The sequence below is a fragment of the Ochotona princeps genome, chromosome 4 (genome assembly GCF_030435755.1).
Source record: "Ochotona princeps isolate mOchPri1 chromosome 4, mOchPri1.hap1, whole genome shotgun sequence".
In the NCBI taxonomy this organism is placed as follows: domain Eukaryota; kingdom Metazoa; phylum Chordata; class Mammalia; order Lagomorpha; family Ochotonidae; genus Ochotona; species Ochotona princeps.
In genome coordinates this window covers 5,801,724-5,821,629 of record NC_080835.1, presented here as the reverse complement: position 1 = coordinate 5,821,629, position 19,906 = coordinate 5,801,724, and the positions used below count along the sequence as shown (strand labels likewise).

The following is a 19,906-nucleotide window of genomic DNA, read 5'->3' as shown; positions in this document are numbered from 1 at the left end:
ACCTTGCGGGGACACCGGGTCTCTGCGGCTCCAGTGCCCGTGGGCGCGGGGGAAGGGGAGAGACTGGGGCAGCGCCTCCCCCTTGCAGCGCAGGCTAAGCCCCTCCCCTCGTAAATATGCAGATGTCCCTGGCTCCCGCTCGCCCGGCCCTTTCGTTTACGTGCGCTTGCCCCGCCCCTGCGGCCACTGATCGACCTCGCCCCGCTCCCCTCGCCGCCAGTACTCCCCGCCCACTCGGTGACGAAAGAGCGCTCCTGGCTCCACCTCCTCCCGGCTCAGCTCCCCTTTTACCTTGGCGCCGCTAGCCACGCCCCTTTTGCAACCGCAGAGGCCAGTGCGCAACCGCGGGGCGTGACCTTCGCGAAGGCCCGCCCCAGCGGCAGCGCCAGGTTCCGCCCCGATCCCGCCGGGCACGCAGGCGCCGCCCCTCCCCGCTGGTCTGATTAGCATAGCGCCGGGCCCCGCCCCCTGCTTTGCATGCGCGCGGCCGGCCCCGCCCCCGCTGTCAGCTGGAGGAAGCGGAGTAGGAAGCGGCCGCGATGTCCTTTTGTGTCCTACAAGCCGCCAGCGGCGCCGCCGAGTGAGGGGACGCGGCGCGGCGGGGCGGCGCGGTCCGAGGAGGCGACGGAGGAGGGGCCGCCCGCAGCCCCCCTCGGCTCACCCCGCCGCTCCGGCCGCTCGGCCCTCATGCCTGCCCGCCCGGCCTGCCGGAGCCCCAGGTCCGGGGGCGGAGGGGGTGGGCGGGCGGGGCGCGGGGGCCATGTGCGAGCGGGGCGGGCGCGGGGCGGGCGGGGGGCCGGCCCCGGGTCACGGCCGGGACCTGGTCCAGCAGGAGCGGGGCGGCGTCGGGGGTCCTGGCGGGCCGGCCTGGGTCAGGCTCGGGCCCCGCTGCAGCCAGGCACTCGGAGCATGCCTGGGTTTCGGGATGGGGGGCCGGGGTGGGGGCGTTGGTGGGTGGTGGATCGGGGGTGTAGGGGGCGGCGAGCTCGCTGCCGGGGAAGGGGCTGGGGAGACCACGTGGGGCGCCCCCGGGGCCCCCCTCCTCTCTGGGTCAAAGGTCACCGCACCGGCCGGGGAGGACTTCTTCCTCTTCGGTTCTCCCCGCTGACTTCCTGATATAACCTGGTAGCGATCCCCCCCCCAACACCGCGGGTGGAGGGGGAGGGGAGCCAGCAACTTGAGGCAACTTCCCCGAGGTGTGCGCGGGGTAGGAGTGTGTGTGTGCGCGCCTGTGCCGCAGGGGTGTAGGAGAGCGCGTGCCCCGGGCCCGGGAGCCCCGCGTCTGCCTCCGCCGCGGGCTTGTGGCTGGGACCGGGCGTGCTGGGACACGCGGGGTGCGTGCGTCAGGCGTGAGACTTCCCGTGTGTTTGTGTGTGTGTGTGTGGCTGTGAGGGCCTGGGGAGAGTGTGGGAGCCAGCGTGCGACTCTGAGCGTGGAGTGGGTTTGCTGCAGAAGAGGGAGGGAGGCCCGTGGGCTGGGGTGGGGGTAGGCCAGGGGTGAGCGCACCCCAGAGGTCCCAGCGCCCAGTGGGCAGATGTTGGCAGGTGGGGAACACCTAGCGGGCAGGTGAGTGAGAGTGTATGACACCTGTCCTGGGACCTGTGTGCCTCGCAGGGCGCTCCTGAGTGGAGATGCCCAGCCGGGGTCCCATGGACATCTTGTAGGGGGAGGAATTGTGAGGCTTTAGGCTGGGGGCCCTACGGGGCAGGGGTGGGGCGGGGAGGCTGGAAGTTTTAGGGCCTGGGATGGAATAGGGAGCAGGGGCTTCCTGGCTTCTCCCAGTCTTCCAGCAGGGAGTCCTGGAGTCGGTTCCCATGGCAACGGGGGGGGAGCACTTCCTCCTGGGCAGCCATGCCTTGGACTCTGGCCCCCTCTTCCCCCCAGTGGGACCTCGAAGCCTGGCCCCTCGCCCAGCGTTGGGCAACCCTGGTGGCAGGGTGTCTCCCCCAGGCCTGCCTGTGTACCGACAGGTCTCTCCCTGCAGGTGACCAGCGCCATGTCCAGCCAGGTGGCGGGCATTGAGCCACTCTACATCAAGGCCGAGCCAGCCAGCCCTGACAGTCCCAAGGGCTCCTCGGAGACCGAGCCTGAGCCCCCCGTGACTCTGGCCCCAGGACCGGCCCCTACTCGCTGCCACTCAGGCCACAAGGAGGAGGAGGATGGGGAGGGGGCCGGGCCTGGCGAGCAGGGTGGGGGCAAGCTGGTGCTCAGCTCCCTGCCCAAGCGCCTTTGCCTCGTCTGCGGGGATGTGGCCTCTGGCTACCACTACGGTGTGGCATCCTGTGAGGCCTGCAAAGCCTTCTTCAAGAGGACCATCCAGGGTGAGCAACCCCCATCTCCTGCCTTGTTCCCCGTGGGTGGCATGTGACCCCCTTCAGCTGCAGCTGAGGCTGCCAGTGCGGCCCACCCAGCTCCTTTAGGCCTCCCGCATGAGGTATGGCCCTTTAAAGGGAAAGACGGATGGGGTGGGTGGCATGCAAAAGGGTGTGGGGTGCTCCTGGGACCAGGGTGCATTGGTCCCGTGCCTTTGCCTGGTGGGCAACTCCAGAGGTCCCTGTGTGTTCTGGTGGCTGCTGACTCCTCCCAGCGTGGAACATGCTCCCCCATCATCAGACTCCCCAAAGTGTTACTGACCCCCGTGGCCTGAAGACTTGTAGGGGTGCCTGGCAAGGGCTGCCTGCTACTTCCAATCCCCAGCTTTGGGTTGTCTCAGCATTCTAAAGTCGCTGGTTCTTGTCCTCACTTCCCAGTTCAGGGGAGTGAGCAAGAAGTGAGGTCATTGCTGTTGATGTTTTTATCTAACCATGGGAACTGTGGAGATAACGTGGAAAGCTGTGTGCCTTGGGCTGGGCTCGCCCCTCAGGCGGTTAGACACCCACCTGTATCCTGGCCCAGGTGCCGCAGCAAAAGGGAGAATTTGGACATTTTTTTTAAAGTCTTACTTATCTGAAAGTAGAGAGACAAAAAGAGATCGTTCATCTGTTGGTTCCCCCACACCTTGCCAAGCAGCCAGGCAGGGCCGGGCCAGGCGAAAGCCAGAAGCCAGGAGCTCCATCCAGGTCTCCCATGTGGGTGGCCAGGACCCAAGTCCTTGAGCCATCCCAGCTGTGGCCTCCCAGGGTGCGCCTTAGGAGGAAGCTGGATCCAGAGCAGAGGCAGGACTTGAACCCAGGCACTCCCCGATGAGCTGTGGCTGTCCTAAGTGGCAGTTTAGTTGCTGAATCACAAGGCTGCCCCAGCACTGGGATTCCAGCTTTGGTTGTTGGAGGTGCACAGTTGAAGCTCTTAAAGCCCAGCTTATTGCGGATAATGGGGCTCACCAGCCATGGGCCCTGTGTTTCCTTTTGAGTGGAGAGGCAGCAGGCCCTGCCACACATTTCCTCCCCTTCTGCTGTGTGCTGTGTGCTGTTGACTGATGTCAGTGTAGGCCAGCAGTAGTCTGGAGCCCATGGTGAGCCGGGCGTTTTAGCTGCAGACTCTCCTTCCATTTTTCCCATGTGCCTTTGTATGAATCCTGGGCTTATTGTTCGAGTTGTCCAAGCTGAGGAGGTTGAATGAGTGTCCAGGGGACTTGGGGGTTACATGATGGTGAGTGGTCCCATGGGCACAGGCCCCAGGCAGCCCCTGCTAGAACCCATGGGGTTCACATACTTGGTTCAGGCAGCCCCGACCTTGGAGACACAGCGGAGACTACAGCTGGGACTGCAGCGGGGAGTAGAGAAACAGTGACTTGGCATGGAATTGCCCTGAGACAGCTGTGGTATGTGCTGGAAGGTGAGGGGCAGAGTGTGCCAGCTGCTCCAGGAGAACTGCCCTGAGGAAGTGTCCTGACCTGAGGGTAGCCATCCAAAGTGGGCTAAGAGAAAGCACAGCCCAGGGAGTGACTCTGATGGCCTGCTGGCTCCCTGGACTGCTGCATCCTGCCGTTGCCCAGGAGGTTGGGAGCAGCGCCAGCACCTCCTGTGTTCTCAGGCTGTGACTTGCTCTACTGCTTGGGTGGACACTGGAGCATGGAGACAGGAACCCAGAAGATGAATGGGCTGCTAGGGAGCAGGTTAGGTAGTGCCAGGCAGCCAGGAGATGGCTAGATGCCTGCAGAGAGATGGGGCAGGTGTAGGCTGCAGATGCCACTGCAGTGTGGGTCAGCTCATCCTGAGAGGGAGCCACTGATTGCGGGGGGGAGTGTGCCAGGACAGCGCTGGGATTCTCCAGAGATGCTCAGACGCCCAGAGTGGCTGCTGAGGCGGGGGAGGAAGAGGTAGGAGCGCAGTGGGAGTGCCCAGGTGTCACTAGGAGTGGAAGGAAGGAAGTCAGTGGTGTCAGGTACCCCCTGCTTGCCCTTGGCGAGAATAGGCAAGGACAGTGTGGCTTGGCCACAGTACCTGACCCCAGTCCCTTCTTGTCCTGGTAGAGTCCCCTGCCCAGTGGCTCTTGCACTCCGTCCCTCAGCCCCACCTTACTCATGGAATCTCATTCTCCCTTTCCTCCCCTTTGCCCGGGAGAGTCAGGGCCATCCTCCTCTCCTGGGCCAGGGCCTGGGGCCGAGGCCCCCCCTGAAATCCCACCTCTTCCCACAGGGAGCATTGAGTACAGCTGCCCGGCCTCCAACGAGTGTGAGATCACCAAGCGGAGACGCAAGGCCTGCCAGGCGTGCCGCTTCACCAAGTGCCTGCGGGTGGGCATGCTCAAGGAGGGTGAGCACCGGGCGGGGTGCGGGTGGGGCGTGGGCAGGGGCCGGGTACCTGCTGCTGAGCAGGCCAGGGCAGGGGGAGACTTGGGGGGTGCAGAGCGAGTCAGCCTGGCCCCCACGGTCACCGTTCTGTCCTGCCACCCAAGGAGTGCGCCTGGACCGTGTCCGGGGCGGGCGGCAGAAGTACAAGCGGCGACCAGAGGTGGACCCACTGCCCTTCCCCAGCCCGTTCCCTGCCGGCTCCCTGGCAGTAGCTGGAGGCCCCCGGAAGACAGGTGAGGGAACTCTGGGGTGCTGAGGGCTGCAGGGCTTGGCGGGATTGAGGGGGAAGGCAGGTGTGGGAGGCGTCATCTGCCCAGCGGGATGCTTCTTAGAGCATGGAGACTCAGCTCCTGTTGTGACATACTTGTATTCGTAAGAATTAGTGAAAATATCCTTTATGGCACCAAACACCAAGTAGTATGGCTTTGAAGTGAAAAAGGTTTTTTTTTTTCAGGGATTTGTTAGAGGAAGGAAAAAGACCTTTTTTTTTTTTTTTAAGATTTATTTATTTTTATTACAAAGTCAGATATACAGAGAGGAGGAGAGACAGAGAGGAAGATCTTCCGTCTGATGGTTCACTCCTCAAGTGGCCGCAACAGCTGGAGCTGAGCCCTTCAGGAGCCAGGAGCTCCTTCCAGGTCTCCCATGTGGGTGCAGGGTCCCAAGGCTCTGGGCCGTCCTCGACTGCTTTCCCAGGCCACAAGCAGGGAGCTGGATGGGAAGCAGAGCCACCACGATTAGAATCAGTGCCTATATGGGATCCCGGCAAGTGTAAGGCAAGGACTTTAACCACTACACTATCGTGCCGGGCCCGGAGACCTTCTGTCTGCTGATTCTCTCCACATGGCTGCCACGGGCAGGGCTGGGCCAGGTCAGAGCCAGAAACTTCGATCCAGTCTTCCCTGTGGGAAGCACTTGGGCCATCTTCAGCTACTTTCCCCTGGTACTTCAGCTGCGAGCTGGATAGAAAGTGGGGAGCAGCTGGGACTTGAACTCATGTTCATAGGGGATGCTGGTGGTGGCTTCCTCTGATGTGCCGGCCTCCCAGAGGAAGGTTTTGCAAAGCTCAAAGCCCACCCACCAGCCACTGTCCCTGGGATAGCATGAATGCCGCCCCTTGCTGGGGGGGAGTGCTCCTGATTCTGGTCCTCCAACTGTTGCCGCAGCCCCGGTGAACGCACTTGTGTCCCACCTGCTCGTGGTTGAGCCTGAGAAGTTGTACGCCATGCCTGACCCGGCCGGCCCCGACGGGCACCTCCCGGCTGTGGCCACTCTCTGTGACCTCTTCGACCGGGAGATCGTGGTCACCATCAGCTGGGCCAAGAGCATCCCAGGTAAAGGGCCTGAGTGAGCTGGGCTGCCCACTGCAGGTGCCTGGCTGCTCTGGCACCTGTGCTCAGCCAGGCCCACTGCCCTCTGTCCTGCAGGCTTCTCGTCGCTGTCGCTGTCTGATCAGATGTCAGTGTTGCAGAGCGTGTGGATGGAGGTCCTTGTGCTGGGTGTGGCCCAGCGCTCCCTGCCCTTGCAAGATGAGCTAGCCTTTGCTGAAGACCTGGTCTTGGATGAAGAGGGGGCCCGGGCGGCCGGCCTCGGGGAGCTGGGGGCGGCCCTGCTGCAGCTCGTCAGGCGACTGCAAGCCCTGCGCCTAGAGCGAGAGGAGTACGTCCTGCTGAAGGCCCTGGCTCTTGCCAACTCAGGTGAGTCCAGGTGGGTGCCTGTGGGCCCCAATTAGGCATCCCCCAGCTCACCTACCTGACAGGTGGAGGGAAACAGCTCCTGCCTGCTGGGTCACGCCTCAAATACCTACACTTGGGGTGGAAGCCACTGGCTGGGAACATAGCCTGCCTCCCACCTGGATGGCAGGGGTCCAGTTCCTTGAGCTGTCCTCGCTGCCTGGCAGGGTCTGTATGGGCAGGAAGCAGGACCTGCGGGGCCTGAACAGGGGAGCCCGCTTGCTCACTCGCCCACCGACTCCAGTGTGAGATTCTGGCCTGTCACTTTTTTTTTTATATTTACTTTTATTGGAAAGGCAAATTTACAAAGAAAAGATCTTCTACCCACTGGTTCACTCCTCAAATGGCTGCACCAGCCAGAGCTGATCTGGAGCCAGGAACCCCCATGGAGTCCTCCATGCTGATGCAGGGCGTCAAGGCTCAGGGCTATTCTCTGCTGCTTTTCCAGGCCATTAGTAGGGAGCTGGATGGGAAGTGGAGCAGCCAGGACTAGAACTAGTGCTCATACAGGATCTGGCTCCTACAGTTGGAGGATTAGCTGGCTGAACCCTGGCTGTCCCGCCATCCTGTTCTTAATGCTGACGGACGGGGGCACACAGTCCCATTTTGCCGAAAGGAATCTGAGACTTAGGGAGGACAGGGACAGCCACAGGGCGGGCCCTGAAGGCACACAGGGTGCTGAGCCATCTTCATGTGGCAGGTGGGGTGTTCTGGCTCCTGGGCGGGAGCAGTGAGTGATGTCTCAGCCCACCAGTCAGGGTTCCGCCCTGCCCAGTGATGGCCAGGCCTGCGTGATTGGCGCCCTTTGTATACAGGAGCTGTCTCCCTGCCCTCCCTTGCAGATTCTGTCCACATTGAAGATGCTGAGGCCGTGGAACAGCTCCGAGAGGCCCTGCACGAGGCCCTGCTGGAATACGAGGCCGGACGCGCAGGGCTGGGAGGGGGTGCCGAGCGGCGGCGGGCCGGCAGGTTGCTGCTCACGCTCCCACTCCTCCGACAGACAGCAGGCAAAGTGCTGGCCCATTTCTATGGGGTGAAGCTGGAGGGCAAGGTGCCCATGCATAAGCTCTTCTTGGAGATGCTCGAGGCCATGATGGACTGAAGGCTAGAGCTGGGCTTGGCGGGGGGTCGGCAGGCCCCCAGGAGAGCAGAGCTGGGGTCTGGGCAGTGCCATAAGCCTGCTGGCAGGGCCAGGGCAATGCCGTGGGCCCCTGGGAGCAGGTCCCACATCCTCTCTTCACCCTCCTGTCCCCGGCCTAGGGGCTTCAGGAGCTGGGAACGTGAGGGCACAGTGCTCGCTGCCCCTTGCAAGCCATAATGTGCCCCCAGAGTGCAGGGGGGCCTTGCGGAAGCCATAGGGGGCTGCAGGGGCCGCGCACAGGAGGCGGACACCTGGTCTCAGGGAGGGGAGGGCATGGAGGCCGCCACCTCCCAGTGTGGGGACGCTTTCTGCTGCTGCTTCAACACCTGATCGGAGGCGGCCGGCTGGGAGAGCCCAGGCCCCTGCCCCCTCACCCCTCTCCTGTCACTTGCATTGGGCATTGGTGCCCCCATCCCCTTGAAGCAATAACTCCAAGCCGGCTCCAGCCCCAGGCACCTCCTGTCCCCCAGCTCCCGCACCGCCTGGGGGTGGGGGGGGAGGCAGGGAGGGCACACCCCTCCCCCACTGCCCTGCAGAGCAATAACACTATATTTATTTTTGGGTTTGGCCAGGATGGCGCAGGGACGTGGGGGCAAACCGGGGGCCCCAGCGCCCGTGGCTGTACAGAGACTATATTTTAATGTATATTTGCTGCAAAAGAGAAACCGCTTTTGGTTTTGAACCTTTAATGAGGAAAAAAAAAAATATATATATATATATATACGACCGAGCGCGAAGAACCGCGTGCTGAGTGTGTCACTGAGCCCCGCGTGGTCACGTCGCCTCGGTCTCCTCGTCGCTCAGCAGCATGTTAGGGATCCCGCGGCTAATGGGGAACAGCCGCCCCGACTCGGGGCACTGCAGGGTGCCCTCCAGAACCTCGACCTGCCGACGGGGACAGGGGCCGAGGAGGCTCGGTGAGCGGGGCTGGGGGTGAGGGGGCACCCACCCCAGCACCGGGTGGGGGGTGCGGTATCACCTCCAGCAGCACGTGATGCAGTTTGCGCAGGAACTCCTCGTCGCCCTCGTAGCCCTCGGCAGGCTGCTCCGGGAGCTCAGCCAGGTGCAGCTGGGGGCGGGGGACGTAGGGCGGACGTGACCCCTGGGCGCAGCCCGGGCCCTCGCCCACCTCCCCGTATCCCACCCCCGGGCCGCCGGTGCAGGCGGGGTGCTCACCGTCTGGGCCGCCTCTCGGAGCGCCGCCCACTCCACTTTGGGGATCATGCGCGCCACGAAGTCGGGGTTGAAGTCCACGGGGTTGATGCGGACCTCGGTTGCCTGCAGACACGGGGTGGAGTGCGGGGGACGGAAGTTGAGCTAGGCAGGAGACGGCTAGTGGGCCCCGTGACCCGCCCGGCCCAGTGGCTACCTGCAGGCGCAGGGGGAAGCCGCGGGGACCCACGCCCCGCACGTGGGAGCTCAGCAGGTTGTGCGTGAGCAGCTTCATGTTGCTCGCCAGCCCGAAACAGGAAGAGGCGCTACTGTGATCGCTTCACTTCCGGGGATGCTCCTGCCACAACGGGCGAGCCGGAAGTGACGAACATGCAGGAACTCGCGTTCGCCGGAACGAAGTGGGGGGGCGGGGAAAGGCGTGTGTGAAAGACCCGGATGAGTCATGCGTCACTACCGGAAGCGCCTCCAGAGGATGTTCTGTGGTGCCCACCAAAACCCACAAATGACGCCTGTCAAAGCTGCGGCGGCGGCGGCGGCGGCAAACTCCGCCCCGGGGGCTGGCCATGACGCCGCGGCCCCGCCCTCACGCGCAAATACGCCAGGAGTCCCTGGACGCGCGGTCGCGCACGCCTGCGCGGTAGAGGCGGCTCGCCGGGGGCGGGGCGCGGCCGAGGCCACGCCCCACTCCGCCCCGTGGCCCGCCCCCACCCCGGGGCTCGCAGCGGCCGCTGGGCGGGAATGGGGCCCGCGGGCATGGGTGTCCTGGGTCACTGTGCGCGCTCGGCACTCTCGGGTGCGGCAGTAGCGGCGGCGGCGGCAGCTGCGAGACTGCGACTGGCAGGAGCGGGACGTGATCGCTGGGGAACCCGCTGTATCAGCCGCGCCTCCGTAGTCATGGCTCCGATCAAGGTGGGCGCTGACCCGGGCGATCCCTCTCCCTCCCCAGCTTCCCAGGGGCACCCTGCTCTGGTCTCGGGGTGTCACCGTCTTGCCTTCGCGCGAGACCCCTCCCCGCCGCCCTGGAGTTTCCTCCTACCGTCTGTCCCTCATCCCCTCGGCTAGACCCCTCGGCTAGACCCCTGGCTGCCCGGCTGGTGTCCGCCGGTTTGGGGGACTCAGCGCCCCATGATAGCTCCCTCCACGCCGAGTCTGCGGCGCTGTGGCAGGCCCGCACCACCGTTCTCGGGGCGCTGACCACCGTGGCCTTCCCCGCCTTTCGGATTCGTGTCCTTTGCCGCGTGGGCTCTTTCTAACGCCTCCACGTGTTCCTTGCCGAATCTTCTCGGCACCTGCGCCCCACCAGCGGAGCCCCGGTCCTCCTGTGCGACCTGCTCCACTCTTTTTTTTTTTTAATTTATTCAGCTTATTACAAAGTCCTCTCTGTCTCTCCTCCTCTGTATATCTGACTTTGTAATAAAATAAATAAATCTTCAAAAAGAAAAGAAAATCAATATATATATATATTTTAAAGATTTATTCATTTTATTACAGCCAGATATACAGAGAGGAGGAGAGACAGAGAGGAAGATCTTCCTTCCAATGATTTACTCCCCAAGTGAGCCGCAACGGCTGGTGCTGCGCCGATCCGAAGCCGGGAACCTGGAACCTCCTCCGGGTCTCCCACACGGGTGCAGGGTCCCAGTGCATTGGGCCGTCCTCAACTGCTTTCCCAGGCCACAAGCAGGGAGCTGGATGGGAAGTGGAGCTGCCGGGATTAGAACCGGCGCCCATATGGGATCCCGGGGCGTTCAAGGCGAGGACTTTAGCTGCTAGGCCACGCCGCCGGGCCCGACCTGCTCCACTCTTGCACGAGTGTTGTGGACCCAGCCCCAGTGTCCACCTTCTCATTCACCCTCTCCCTGCCAGCCAGCCTCTCCCTGCCCGCCAGCTGTCTCCCTGCTCTGCCCACCCCCCCCAGCTTTGCATCCTCCGTTACTGTGTATTGGGGACCCACAGGTGTGTGTGAGGGCATCTCCTCTCTACCCCCTAAGGCTTCACAGCTGCACAGTCATCCCATGCCTTTCCCCTTGCCCGCTGGCTGTTTGTGCAGCCCAAGGCCCTTTTTCTGTAGCGTCACCAGTGTGGCCCATGAAAGACAGGGCCACCTTGGAACCTACAGGATGCGGATAGCCCAGGGCGGGGGTGGAGAGGGTCAGGGAGGTACCCTTGGAGCTGCCGGGACTGGCCTTTCCTGCTGGGTCTGTCCTCCCAGGCGCACCTGCTGCCCCACCCTTGGCTCCCCACACAGCCCTCCCCTCTGACCTGGAAGTCCTTCCCTGCAGGTGGGAGATACCCTTCCCTCCGTGAAGGTGTTTGAAGGGACGCCGGGGAACAAGGTGGACCTGGCCGAACTCTTCAAGGGCAAGAAGGGCGTGCTGTTTGGAGTCCCGGGGGCCTTCACCCCTGGCTGCTCCAAGGTGAGCCCAGGTCCCTTTCTGCTGTCCAGAAATCCTCCCGCAGCCCCCCAGTAAAGAGGAGAGGGGTGGGGACGTGGAGGAGCAGGACTTTGCAGTGAAATCTAGTGGGACTTGTCGAGCTCACTGGCCAGGTGGACTTGGGAACCTAAAGCACAGTCCTACCCCTAGGAGGCGCATGGTCAGTCTTGGCCACCAGGTGAGTTTGGATCTGAGCTTCCTGGTGGCCAAGGCAAAAAAAGAACGTGGAGTGGTTGGTGGTTCACACTGCCTGGTAAAGGGGCCCACGGGGTGCGGGGCTCGGCCAGGAGCGGGAGGGCTGATTCCTTGTTCCCCTTCCGCAGTCTCACCTGCCGGGGTATGTGGAGCAGGCCGAGGCCCTCAAGGCCAAGGGTGTGCAGGTGGTGGCGTGTCTGAGCGTCAACGACGTGTTCGTGATGAGCGAGTGGGGTCGGGCCCACCAGGCTGACGGCAAGGTGAGGGGGAGGGGCCTCCTGGTGGCCGGGAGCTGCTACCAGTACCTTCCATGACCTTGATTTTCTGCCTTGTCAGGTTCAGCTTTTGGCTGACCCCACGGGGGCCTTTGGGAAGGTATGTGGGCCAGGCCCTTGTGCAGGAGTGCTGTGGGGGGGGGGCGGGGGCGTAGGGCTCCCCTTGGGGCTTGGCCTGTTGTGGGGATCTCCACGCCTCTCTGCGGGTCTTGCCTTAGGAGACGGACTTGCTTCTCGATGATTCTTACACGCCTGTCTTTGGGAATCGAAGGCTCAAGAGGTAAAAGCAGGGACGGTCCTGGGGGGGTGTCCCTGCACCTCCGGCCTCTCCAGGCGCGACCCCAGGCTGACGCGGCTGCTGTGTGGCAGGTTCTCCATGCTGGTCGAGGACGGCGTAGTGAAGTCCCTTAACGTGGAACCCGATGGCACCGGGCTTACCTGCAGCCTGGCTCCAACCATTCTCTCTCAGCTCTGAGTTCCCGGCCCCCCACTCCCCTCCCCTCTCCATCTGTCACCTTTACCTCTCTCCCAGGTTCCAGGGTGGGCTCTGGTCTCAGCCCAGCCTCAGCTGCAGCCTCCCATTAGAACCTCAGCCATACTGCTGCAGTAAATACTTGTGGTTCATGTCTCCTGTCTGGTGCCTTGGTTTTGCATCATGGTTCTGTCCCGGGGCACTGGGGCATGATCAGGTCACAGGTTGATCTGAAGGGAGAGTACAGGATGGGGGGAAGATCCTGCGGAAGCTGAGACGGAGCCTGTGCTATGGGGCACGGGCAGGGCAGGGTGCGGGTAACCTGTGCTTGGCATACACTGTGCCCTCTTGTACTTGGTTTCTGGGTGGTGCTGGCGGATCTGAGGCCAGATGTCCAAGGGCTGGGATCTTGCTGTGGTCACCGATGCTGGGTCCCAGCCCTTCCACCAGAGAGGGTCCCCGGCTCACTCAGCAGACATAACACTGATGTGAGAGGACTCCCTGGAGAAAGAGGCGAGTGGGTGGGCACGACGCCAGCAACCACAGACAATGGCAGGGTTTGGGGCTGGGGGAGCCATGTGGCCCCTGGGATGTTTAAGAGCTCACGATGGAGTCTGGTGCTATGACTCAGTGGCTAAATCCTCACATTGCAAGTGCCAGCATCCCATATGGGCGTTGGTTCCTCTCCTGGCTGCTCCATTTCCTTCTAGCTCCCAGCTTGTGGCCTGGGAAAGTATCAGAGAATGGCCCAGAGCCTTGGGACCCTGGGTCCGTGTAGGAGACCCGTAAGAAGCTCCTGGCTCCTGGTTTTGGATTGGTTTAGTTCCAGCCATTGTGGCCATTTGAAGGTGAAACAGCAGATGGAAGATCTTTCTCTTCTCTCCGTGAATCTGATCTGCCTTCGCAATAAAAACAAATAAATCTTTAAAAACAATAACTAAATTAAAAAAAGAACTTGAGGCGGTCCAAGAAGCAAGTGGGGACAGGTGACACACAGGGCCATGCAGCCAGGATGTGCCCCATTGGTGGCACGTGCCGGGGACCTCAGCCCCAAGTTGGCCGAGGAGGGCAGAGGGGGAGCAGGCGGGGCCAAGCCTGTGAGAAGCTGGGGAGCTGCTGGTCACATTCCTTCCTGCCTCGGCTCTGAGCACAGCCTGGGTGGCCCCCTTGAGCAGAGATGTGTAGGAACTAGGAGTGGGGCCCATTCAGAGGAGGGGCCCTGTCCTGGGGCTGTAGTTACGGTAGTGTTGGGTGTGGGGGTGCTCTGGAGCACCAGGGTTCTGGGGTGTGCCCTGCCTGCTGAACTTTGGCCCTGTGGCCCTATGACACACATTGCCTTCCCTAGCCCCTGCAGGGCCTGGGCCTGCCTGCCTCCCTTTGTCCCGCTGCCACTTACTCCCCACCCCTTCAGTGGGAGCTGCTGCCCGCCCAGGAGCACCACCAGCAGGATCCAGTCGAGCAGACTGGAGGCCTGGACTGCACCTGGCCGAACATGGAGTATGGCTGCCTGGTGTGATCCTGGTATCTGAAGGGTCCATGTTGAAAAGCCAACAGGACACCTGCTGGTCTGGTGGCCTTGGGGCCGGTGCTGCAACGTGCTGCAATGTGCCAGCACCTGGCCACCCATGCTGGATCTGGCTCTGTGTCTAACAGTTCTGGGGCCTGGCAAATTCAAGGTCGGGAGCGTCCACAGCTGATGAGGGCCTTCTGTACATTGCCCTGTGGCTAAGGGGAGGCCCTGGGATGGGGCAAGAGGATGGCCGAGCCCCATCTCCTACCTCAGAGCCCTACTTCCTGATGCCATGGCTGTGGGCACTCCACTTCTAGCACCAGGGGTAGGAAGCAGGGCTGTGCCCAGATAACACTGACTGGTCCTGGGCCGGCATTTGGCCCAGCAGTAACACCCCAACTGGGACATGGAACCCCACTGCAGGGGGTCTGGTTCCATGCCCCCTTCTCTGCTCACAGGCAGCAGATGATGGATCAGGTCATTGGGTCTTTGCCACCCACCTGGGAAACTGAGATGGGGTTCCTGGCTTCAGCCTGGCTTCGCTCTGGTTGCTGTGGGCACTTGGGGAGTGAACCAGCGACTGAGCTGCTTATCTCCAATTACCCTTCCCCTGCCTTTCCAATAAGTAAATATGAGATAAAGAATGATTGGTCGGGCCTGGCGGCGTGGCCTAGCGGCTAAAGTCCTCGCCTTGAACGCCCCGGGATCCCATATGGGCACCGGTTCTAATCCCGGCAGCTCCACTTCCCATCCAGCTCCCTGCTTGTGGCCTGGGAAAGCAGTTGAGGACGGCCCAATGCATTGGGACACTGCACCCATGTGGGAGACCTGGAGGAGGTTCCAGGTTCCCGGCTTCGGATCGGTGCGCATCGGCCCGTTGCAGCTCACTTGGAGAGCGAGTCATCGGACGGAGGATCTTCCTCTCTGTCTCTCCTCCTCTGTGTATATCTGGCTGTAATAAAATGAATAAATCTTTAAAAAAAAAAAAAGAATGATTGGTCATATGGAATTTAGAAATTCATGATTGTGAGGCCTGTGTCAGCATCCCGTATGGGTGCCAGTTCACGTCCCGGCTGCTGCACTTCTGATCCAGCTCCCTGGGAAAGCAATAGAAGATGCACCAAGTGTTTGGCCCCTGTACCCACGTGAGGGATTGGCTCAGCTCCAGCCTTTATGGCTATTTGGGGAGTGAACCAGTATGTGGAGGATCTCTGCAAATCTGCCTTTCAAATAAAAACAAGGACATCTGAAAGAAAAAAAAAAATGAAATGAACATAAGCCTGGGATCATCTTTGCCCCTTGGGCTGCCTCACTGTGTGACACAAGGCAACACATGCACACACGGACACACGTCTGTCCACAGGCACCAAGCCCCGCACATTGGCCAGCCCTGAGCCACCCAAGGCCACAGTGGCTCACACCCACAAGGCCAAGGGCTTTAATTAGCACCCGTGGTCTGGCCTTTCTGGGTCCGGAAGTGCTGATACAAACCTGCCTCCTCACCCCTCTCACCCCCAGCTCTCTGATATTGGATGTGGATTTCCCAAGTGACATCTTTGTTTTTTAAAGAATTATTTGTTTTTATTGGAAAGGAAGGTTTACAGAGAGAGGGAGAGACAGAAAGAACTTCCATCTACTGGTTCACTCCCCAAATGGCTGCAGTAGCTGGAGCTGAGCTGATCCAAAGCCGGGCGCCAGGAGCTGCTTCTGGGTCTCCCATGTGGGTGCAGGGTCCTAAGGCCCTGGACCACCCTGTGCTGCTTTCCCAGGCCACAAGCAGGGAGCTGGATCAGAGACAGAGCAGCTGGGACATGAAGTGGTACCCATGGGGGATCCAGTGCTGCAAGGCAGAGGATGAGCGTGCTGAGCCAGCGCATCAGCCAGCCCCACGTTGATTCCTCTTCTTACCCACTGCGGATTCTCAGGGGTCTTGCTGTGTGGTCTGGAGCTGGACCCTCAGGAATGAGGGCTGGGTAGAGGGACAACACCCCGGGCAGCCTCAGGCAGGGAGAAAGAGGAAGTACAGGTGGTGCCACCACTTGACCTGGGGTGTCCTGGGCTGCAGCCACTCAGATGCTAGGATTGGGATTTGGGGAGGCTGTGGGCCCCTCGGAACCTACTACTGGTCATGGTTTTGGAGTTCACAGTATGGGATCGAGTGGCCCCTTTAGTGTGGTGTCCGAGAGGGTGGAGGGTAGGGCTAGCCTGGAAGCTGAGAGATAGGGAGCATCCTTGTCCACTGTGATCCAGACACAGAAACGTTACTCCAACAACCCGATCCAATCCCGTAACTTCTCACAGCTCCACCTTTAAGTGCTGAAATTGCATTATAGTTTTCACCATTCATCTGTGATCAATTAAAGTGAGATTTTGGGGACCCTTAACACATGGGTTTCTAGAGGACACCCACATTAATATTCAGATTGCAACAAGTAGGGACAACGGGAAGTGCTTCCCTGCAGGTGTTGGGAAAGAGTGAAGAGGTGAAGGGGAAGAGAGGGAGGAAGTCACCTTCCCCCAGCTTCTCGTTTTGGCTTGTACTCAGCGGTGCTAATCTAAAGACTGAGTTAACAGGGCCCGGCGGCGTGGCCTAGTGGCTAAAGTCCTCGCCTTGAAAGCCCCGGGATCCCATATGGGCGCCGGTTCTAATCCCGGCAGCTCCACTTCCCATCCAGCTCCCTGCTTGTGGCCTGGGAAAGCAGTTGAGGACGGCCCAATGCATTGGGACCCTGCACCCGCGTGGGAGACCCGGAGGAGGTTCCAGGTTCCCGGCTTCGGATCGGCGCGCATTGGCCCGTTGCGGCTCACTTGGGGAGTGAATCATCGGATGGAAGATCTTCCTCTCTGTTTCTCCTCCTCTGTGTATATCTGGCTGTAATAAAAAATAAATAAATAAATAAATAAAAGAAAATGTGAGTTCAAAATTATCTAAAAAAAAAAAAAAAAAAAAAAAAAGACTGAGTTAACAGAGAGGAGAGGCAGACTCTTCCAAATGTCAGCTCGCTCCCAAATGACTGCAACAGCTGTGATTTGGCAAGGCTGAAGCTAGAGTCAGAAGTGTCTTCCGGGGCTCCCACATGGATGCAGGGCCCGAGCACTTGGACCATCCTCTGCTGTCTCAGCAAAGAGTTGGATCCGAAGTGAAACAGCTGCTTCTCAAATCGATGTCCAAATGGCATGTATGGGATGCTGGCATTGTAGGTCATGGCTTCATCCACTAGGCTCCCCAGCTCCCCAAAACTGTAGTCTTAAACATGTATTTATTGAAAAGCCTGAGAGAGAGAGAGATTTGTTGACTCAGCTCCAGCTGTTGTGGCCACCTGGGGAGTGAACCAGCAGATGAAAGATCTTTCTCTGTCTCCTCTCTCTGTGTAACTTTACCCTTCAAATAAAAATAATACAAATCTTAAAAAAAAAAAAAAAACACAAATACAAAAAAGTTTCCTGGAAGCTACCACCTGGTAGTTCCCAGAGCCCTGGTAGAAACCTGAACAGTGAGGAAATGTTGCATTTTGTGCTGGACATACCTGTGATAGTGTTTAGTTATCAATCGGCCACAGTCAGAAGTTAAAAGCAATAGCCAACAATTAAAGGGAGCAATTAGAACAACTTACTGCAGTGCAATAAAATCTCCCACATTGCCGCTTGGTGCTTGGGGCCATGATTAAACAGAACAACAGTGACCGGAGCATGACATTCCTTGTGATAACCCAGCTGGCCGCTCCGTGGTATGTGGGTGAGCAGCGTCAATGTGAGAGGACACACTGAGCAAACGGGTTACTCATGGGCCCAGAGTCTACAGTGCGACTTAGAAAGACACACAGCCTAAACCGTGTGAAAGCTAACTTCTAGAATTTTCCACCTGATGATTCTAGCCCCATGACGGGCTGCAAGTAGCTGGAGCTGCACCCAGCACAACCTCAGCTAGGTCTGCTGGACACCAGCTCCGCTTGCAGCTCGTTGGACAGCACCTGGTCACATGACCACAGGGAGATCTTGGCTTTATTCCAAACTGTTGCCTGGCTAGGAAGCTGGGAGTTTTTAGGAAGGGTGCCAAGTGGACAGCAAGCAGGAGGGACTCCAGGGGGTGTGCTGGGGTTTGTATTTTTTTCAGAGATGCTTCCACCCCTCGGGTTTGCAACTTACCGCAACTGACACCAGATACATGTGAAAGAGAGCTCAGTGCTGCCCCCGATGGCCGCAGTGGCCGTTCTCCAAGCCCTCATCCCCCTGTGCCTGCGACCTCCCCCTGCCCAGACCCCCACTCCCCAGGCTTGCTGCTCTTCCTGCTGCAGCACCTTGCAGGTGATGTTCGCCACCCACTTGGTCTCTCCCCTCCCTATTCCTGCTCGCGTTGCTCTAGACCTCAAGGCCCCCAAGTCAGCCCCATCCACGGAGGACACCCGGGACACCTTGCTCCTTCTCCCCTCTCTGAATTAGTCCCCATGGGAGCACTTCCCCTGCATCAAAGATGGGTTTTCCCACACTGACATATAGTTCCCATGTCACAGAATCCAGTCTTTCAAACTGCACAGTTCAGTGGTGTTGGAGTTCAGAGAAGTCAAGTGAGACTCCAAGGCGAGGGAAATGTCTTTATTCTTCAGTCGGTGGCCGCTTCTTGCCATGAGCAAAATAAATGGGAGTTTTTATAGCAAGTGTCTATGTGACAATGAATAGCTAGTGACAGTGGAAAATACGTGATGAGGGGCTTTTGTGTGACACAGAATAGAAAGCAGGCAAATAAAGATTTACAACGTGTAGGCTCAGGATTCCGGTCCTACCACTTCAATGGTGACAGTAGTAAAACAGCATGCCTCGAAGGTAGCTGTCTTTTCCGTAAATCGTAAAGACTCCAAGATCCTTCCTGTCACCTGTTTGCCTCCTGGTGTTTCAGGAAGCAGTTTTCTCATATCAGGGTGCAGGTGTTTCTTTGGAGATCCCAGACTTCCAGGAACAGAGTCACCTTTACAATGAACCCTTTCACATTGCTGAGTTATGCTGTCAAACCATGGCGAAGTTGAGATGTTTTTACAAGATTGATTTGTTGGATCCCAGTCACCATGCCACTGGGCCCACCATTGGTCCAGCCAGCCAGGAGTGGAGCACCTTGCCTAGGGTAAGGGGGTCTGGGAACAAATCAGCCTAGATGTCTCGGAGGGCTTGTTTGACCATGTATATAATGACCTCTAGGGGTTGCCACGGAGCAGGCCACTGCACTGGCAGGTAATTGGGGTCCTGGAGACGTGGTGGTTCAGAAGGGAGGATCTGAATGGCCTACCTGGATAGGCCAACTCACCTGCACAAGTGCACAAGAACTGGGGCCGGGGGTGGACGGGGCCAGGCTAGGTCATAGCACACCAGCACTGAAAGCCGTGCTAGGGGGTGGGCCTGGTAGGGGATCTTTGAGGACAACACGACTAGACTGCAGCGCATACTGGTGCGTGTGAGAGCTGGGCGTAGGGGCAGGAACAGTAGGGGTTATTTGTGGTTATCCTGACCAGGCCATAGTGCCAGTGGTGTGTGTGAGAACTAAGTCTAGGAGCTGGTTGGGCTGGGCTAAGCCACAGCATCCGCTGGCAAACGTGGAAGCTGGGGCTGGGCTGGTTGCAGGCTGGATTGGGGTTCTTTGGGGTCACCCTACCCAGGTCACAGCACCTGCAAGTTCATGCAAGAGCTAGGTTTAGGGTACAAGCTGGATTGGGCTAAGCTAACAACACCTGATGGCTCACGTGAGAGCGAGGGCTGGGGGTGGGACTGACCAGGCAGCTGCATCCACTGGTATGTGTGTTGGCTGGTGCTGGCGGCCGACTGAGCCGGTCCTGATCCTGCACTAGTTGGTGCACACAAGAGTAAGGTCTGAGGATGTCCCAGGTGAAGTTTCTTCGGGGGCGCTCCAGCTAGAACACTGTGCTTGATCCCTGATGTCAGGGAAAAATCATATAGACGTATGGTCCAACCCTGGAGCACATGTTGCAGGACTCGGTCACCTCAGTGGCTGATGCTTTTGTAAGAATGGAGAACATGTGGGCCCAGAGTGGTAGCCTAGCGGCTAAAATCCTTGCCTTGCACACGCCAAGATCCCATATGAGTGCCTGTTCTAATCCTGCTTCCTGTTCATCCAGTCCCCTGCTTGTGGACTGAGAAAGCAGTGGAAGACGGCCCAAATCCTTGGGACCCTGCACCTGCGTGGGAAACTCAGAGGAGGCTCCTGGCTTCAGATTGACTCAGCTCCAGCCGTTG

The 19,906-nt window shown here is 59.6% G+C and overlaps 3 protein-coding genes across 3 annotated transcripts; 2 read left to right on the top strand and 1 right to left on the bottom strand.

Moving 5' to 3' along the window:
• The first annotated feature begins 530 nt into the window (after positions 1 to 530).
• Positions 531 to 8,064, top strand: ESRRA (estrogen related receptor alpha). The gene is made up of 7 exons (XM_058662859.1): positions 531 to 719; positions 1,985 to 2,321; positions 4,578 to 4,694; positions 4,837 to 4,965; positions 5,899 to 6,066; positions 6,160 to 6,429; positions 7,308 to 8,064. Exons 2-7 carry the CDS (start codon positions 1,997 to 1,999, stop codon positions 7,565 to 7,567), a joined length of 1,269 nt encoding a protein of 422 aa, XP_058518842.1. The 5' UTR covers positions 531 to 719; positions 1,985 to 1,996; the 3' UTR covers positions 7,568 to 8,064.
• A 290-nt stretch (positions 8,065 to 8,354) lies between these two features.
• TRMT112 (tRNA methyltransferase activator subunit 11-2) lies at positions 8,355 to 9,132 on the bottom strand. Its single transcript, XM_004596867.2, has 4 exons — positions 8,976 to 9,132; positions 8,783 to 8,884; positions 8,586 to 8,675; positions 8,355 to 8,491 (listed from the first exon to the last, which is right to left on the bottom strand). The coding sequence occupies exons 1-4, from the start codon at positions 9,051 to 9,053 to the stop codon at positions 8,381 to 8,383; spliced, it is 381 nt and encodes a 126-aa protein (XP_004596924.1). The 5' UTR covers positions 9,054 to 9,132; the 3' UTR covers positions 8,355 to 8,380.
• A 336-nt stretch (positions 9,133 to 9,468) lies between these two features.
• On the top strand, positions 9,469 to 12,312 carry PRDX5 (peroxiredoxin 5). Its single transcript, XM_004596719.4, has 6 exons — positions 9,469 to 9,688; positions 11,062 to 11,196; positions 11,538 to 11,669; positions 11,746 to 11,784; positions 11,903 to 11,964; positions 12,054 to 12,312. Exons 1-6 carry the CDS (start codon positions 9,518 to 9,520, stop codon positions 12,157 to 12,159), a joined length of 645 nt encoding a protein of 214 aa, XP_004596776.4. The 5' UTR covers positions 9,469 to 9,517; the 3' UTR covers positions 12,160 to 12,312.
• Positions 12,313 to 19,906: the final 7,594 nt, after the last annotated feature.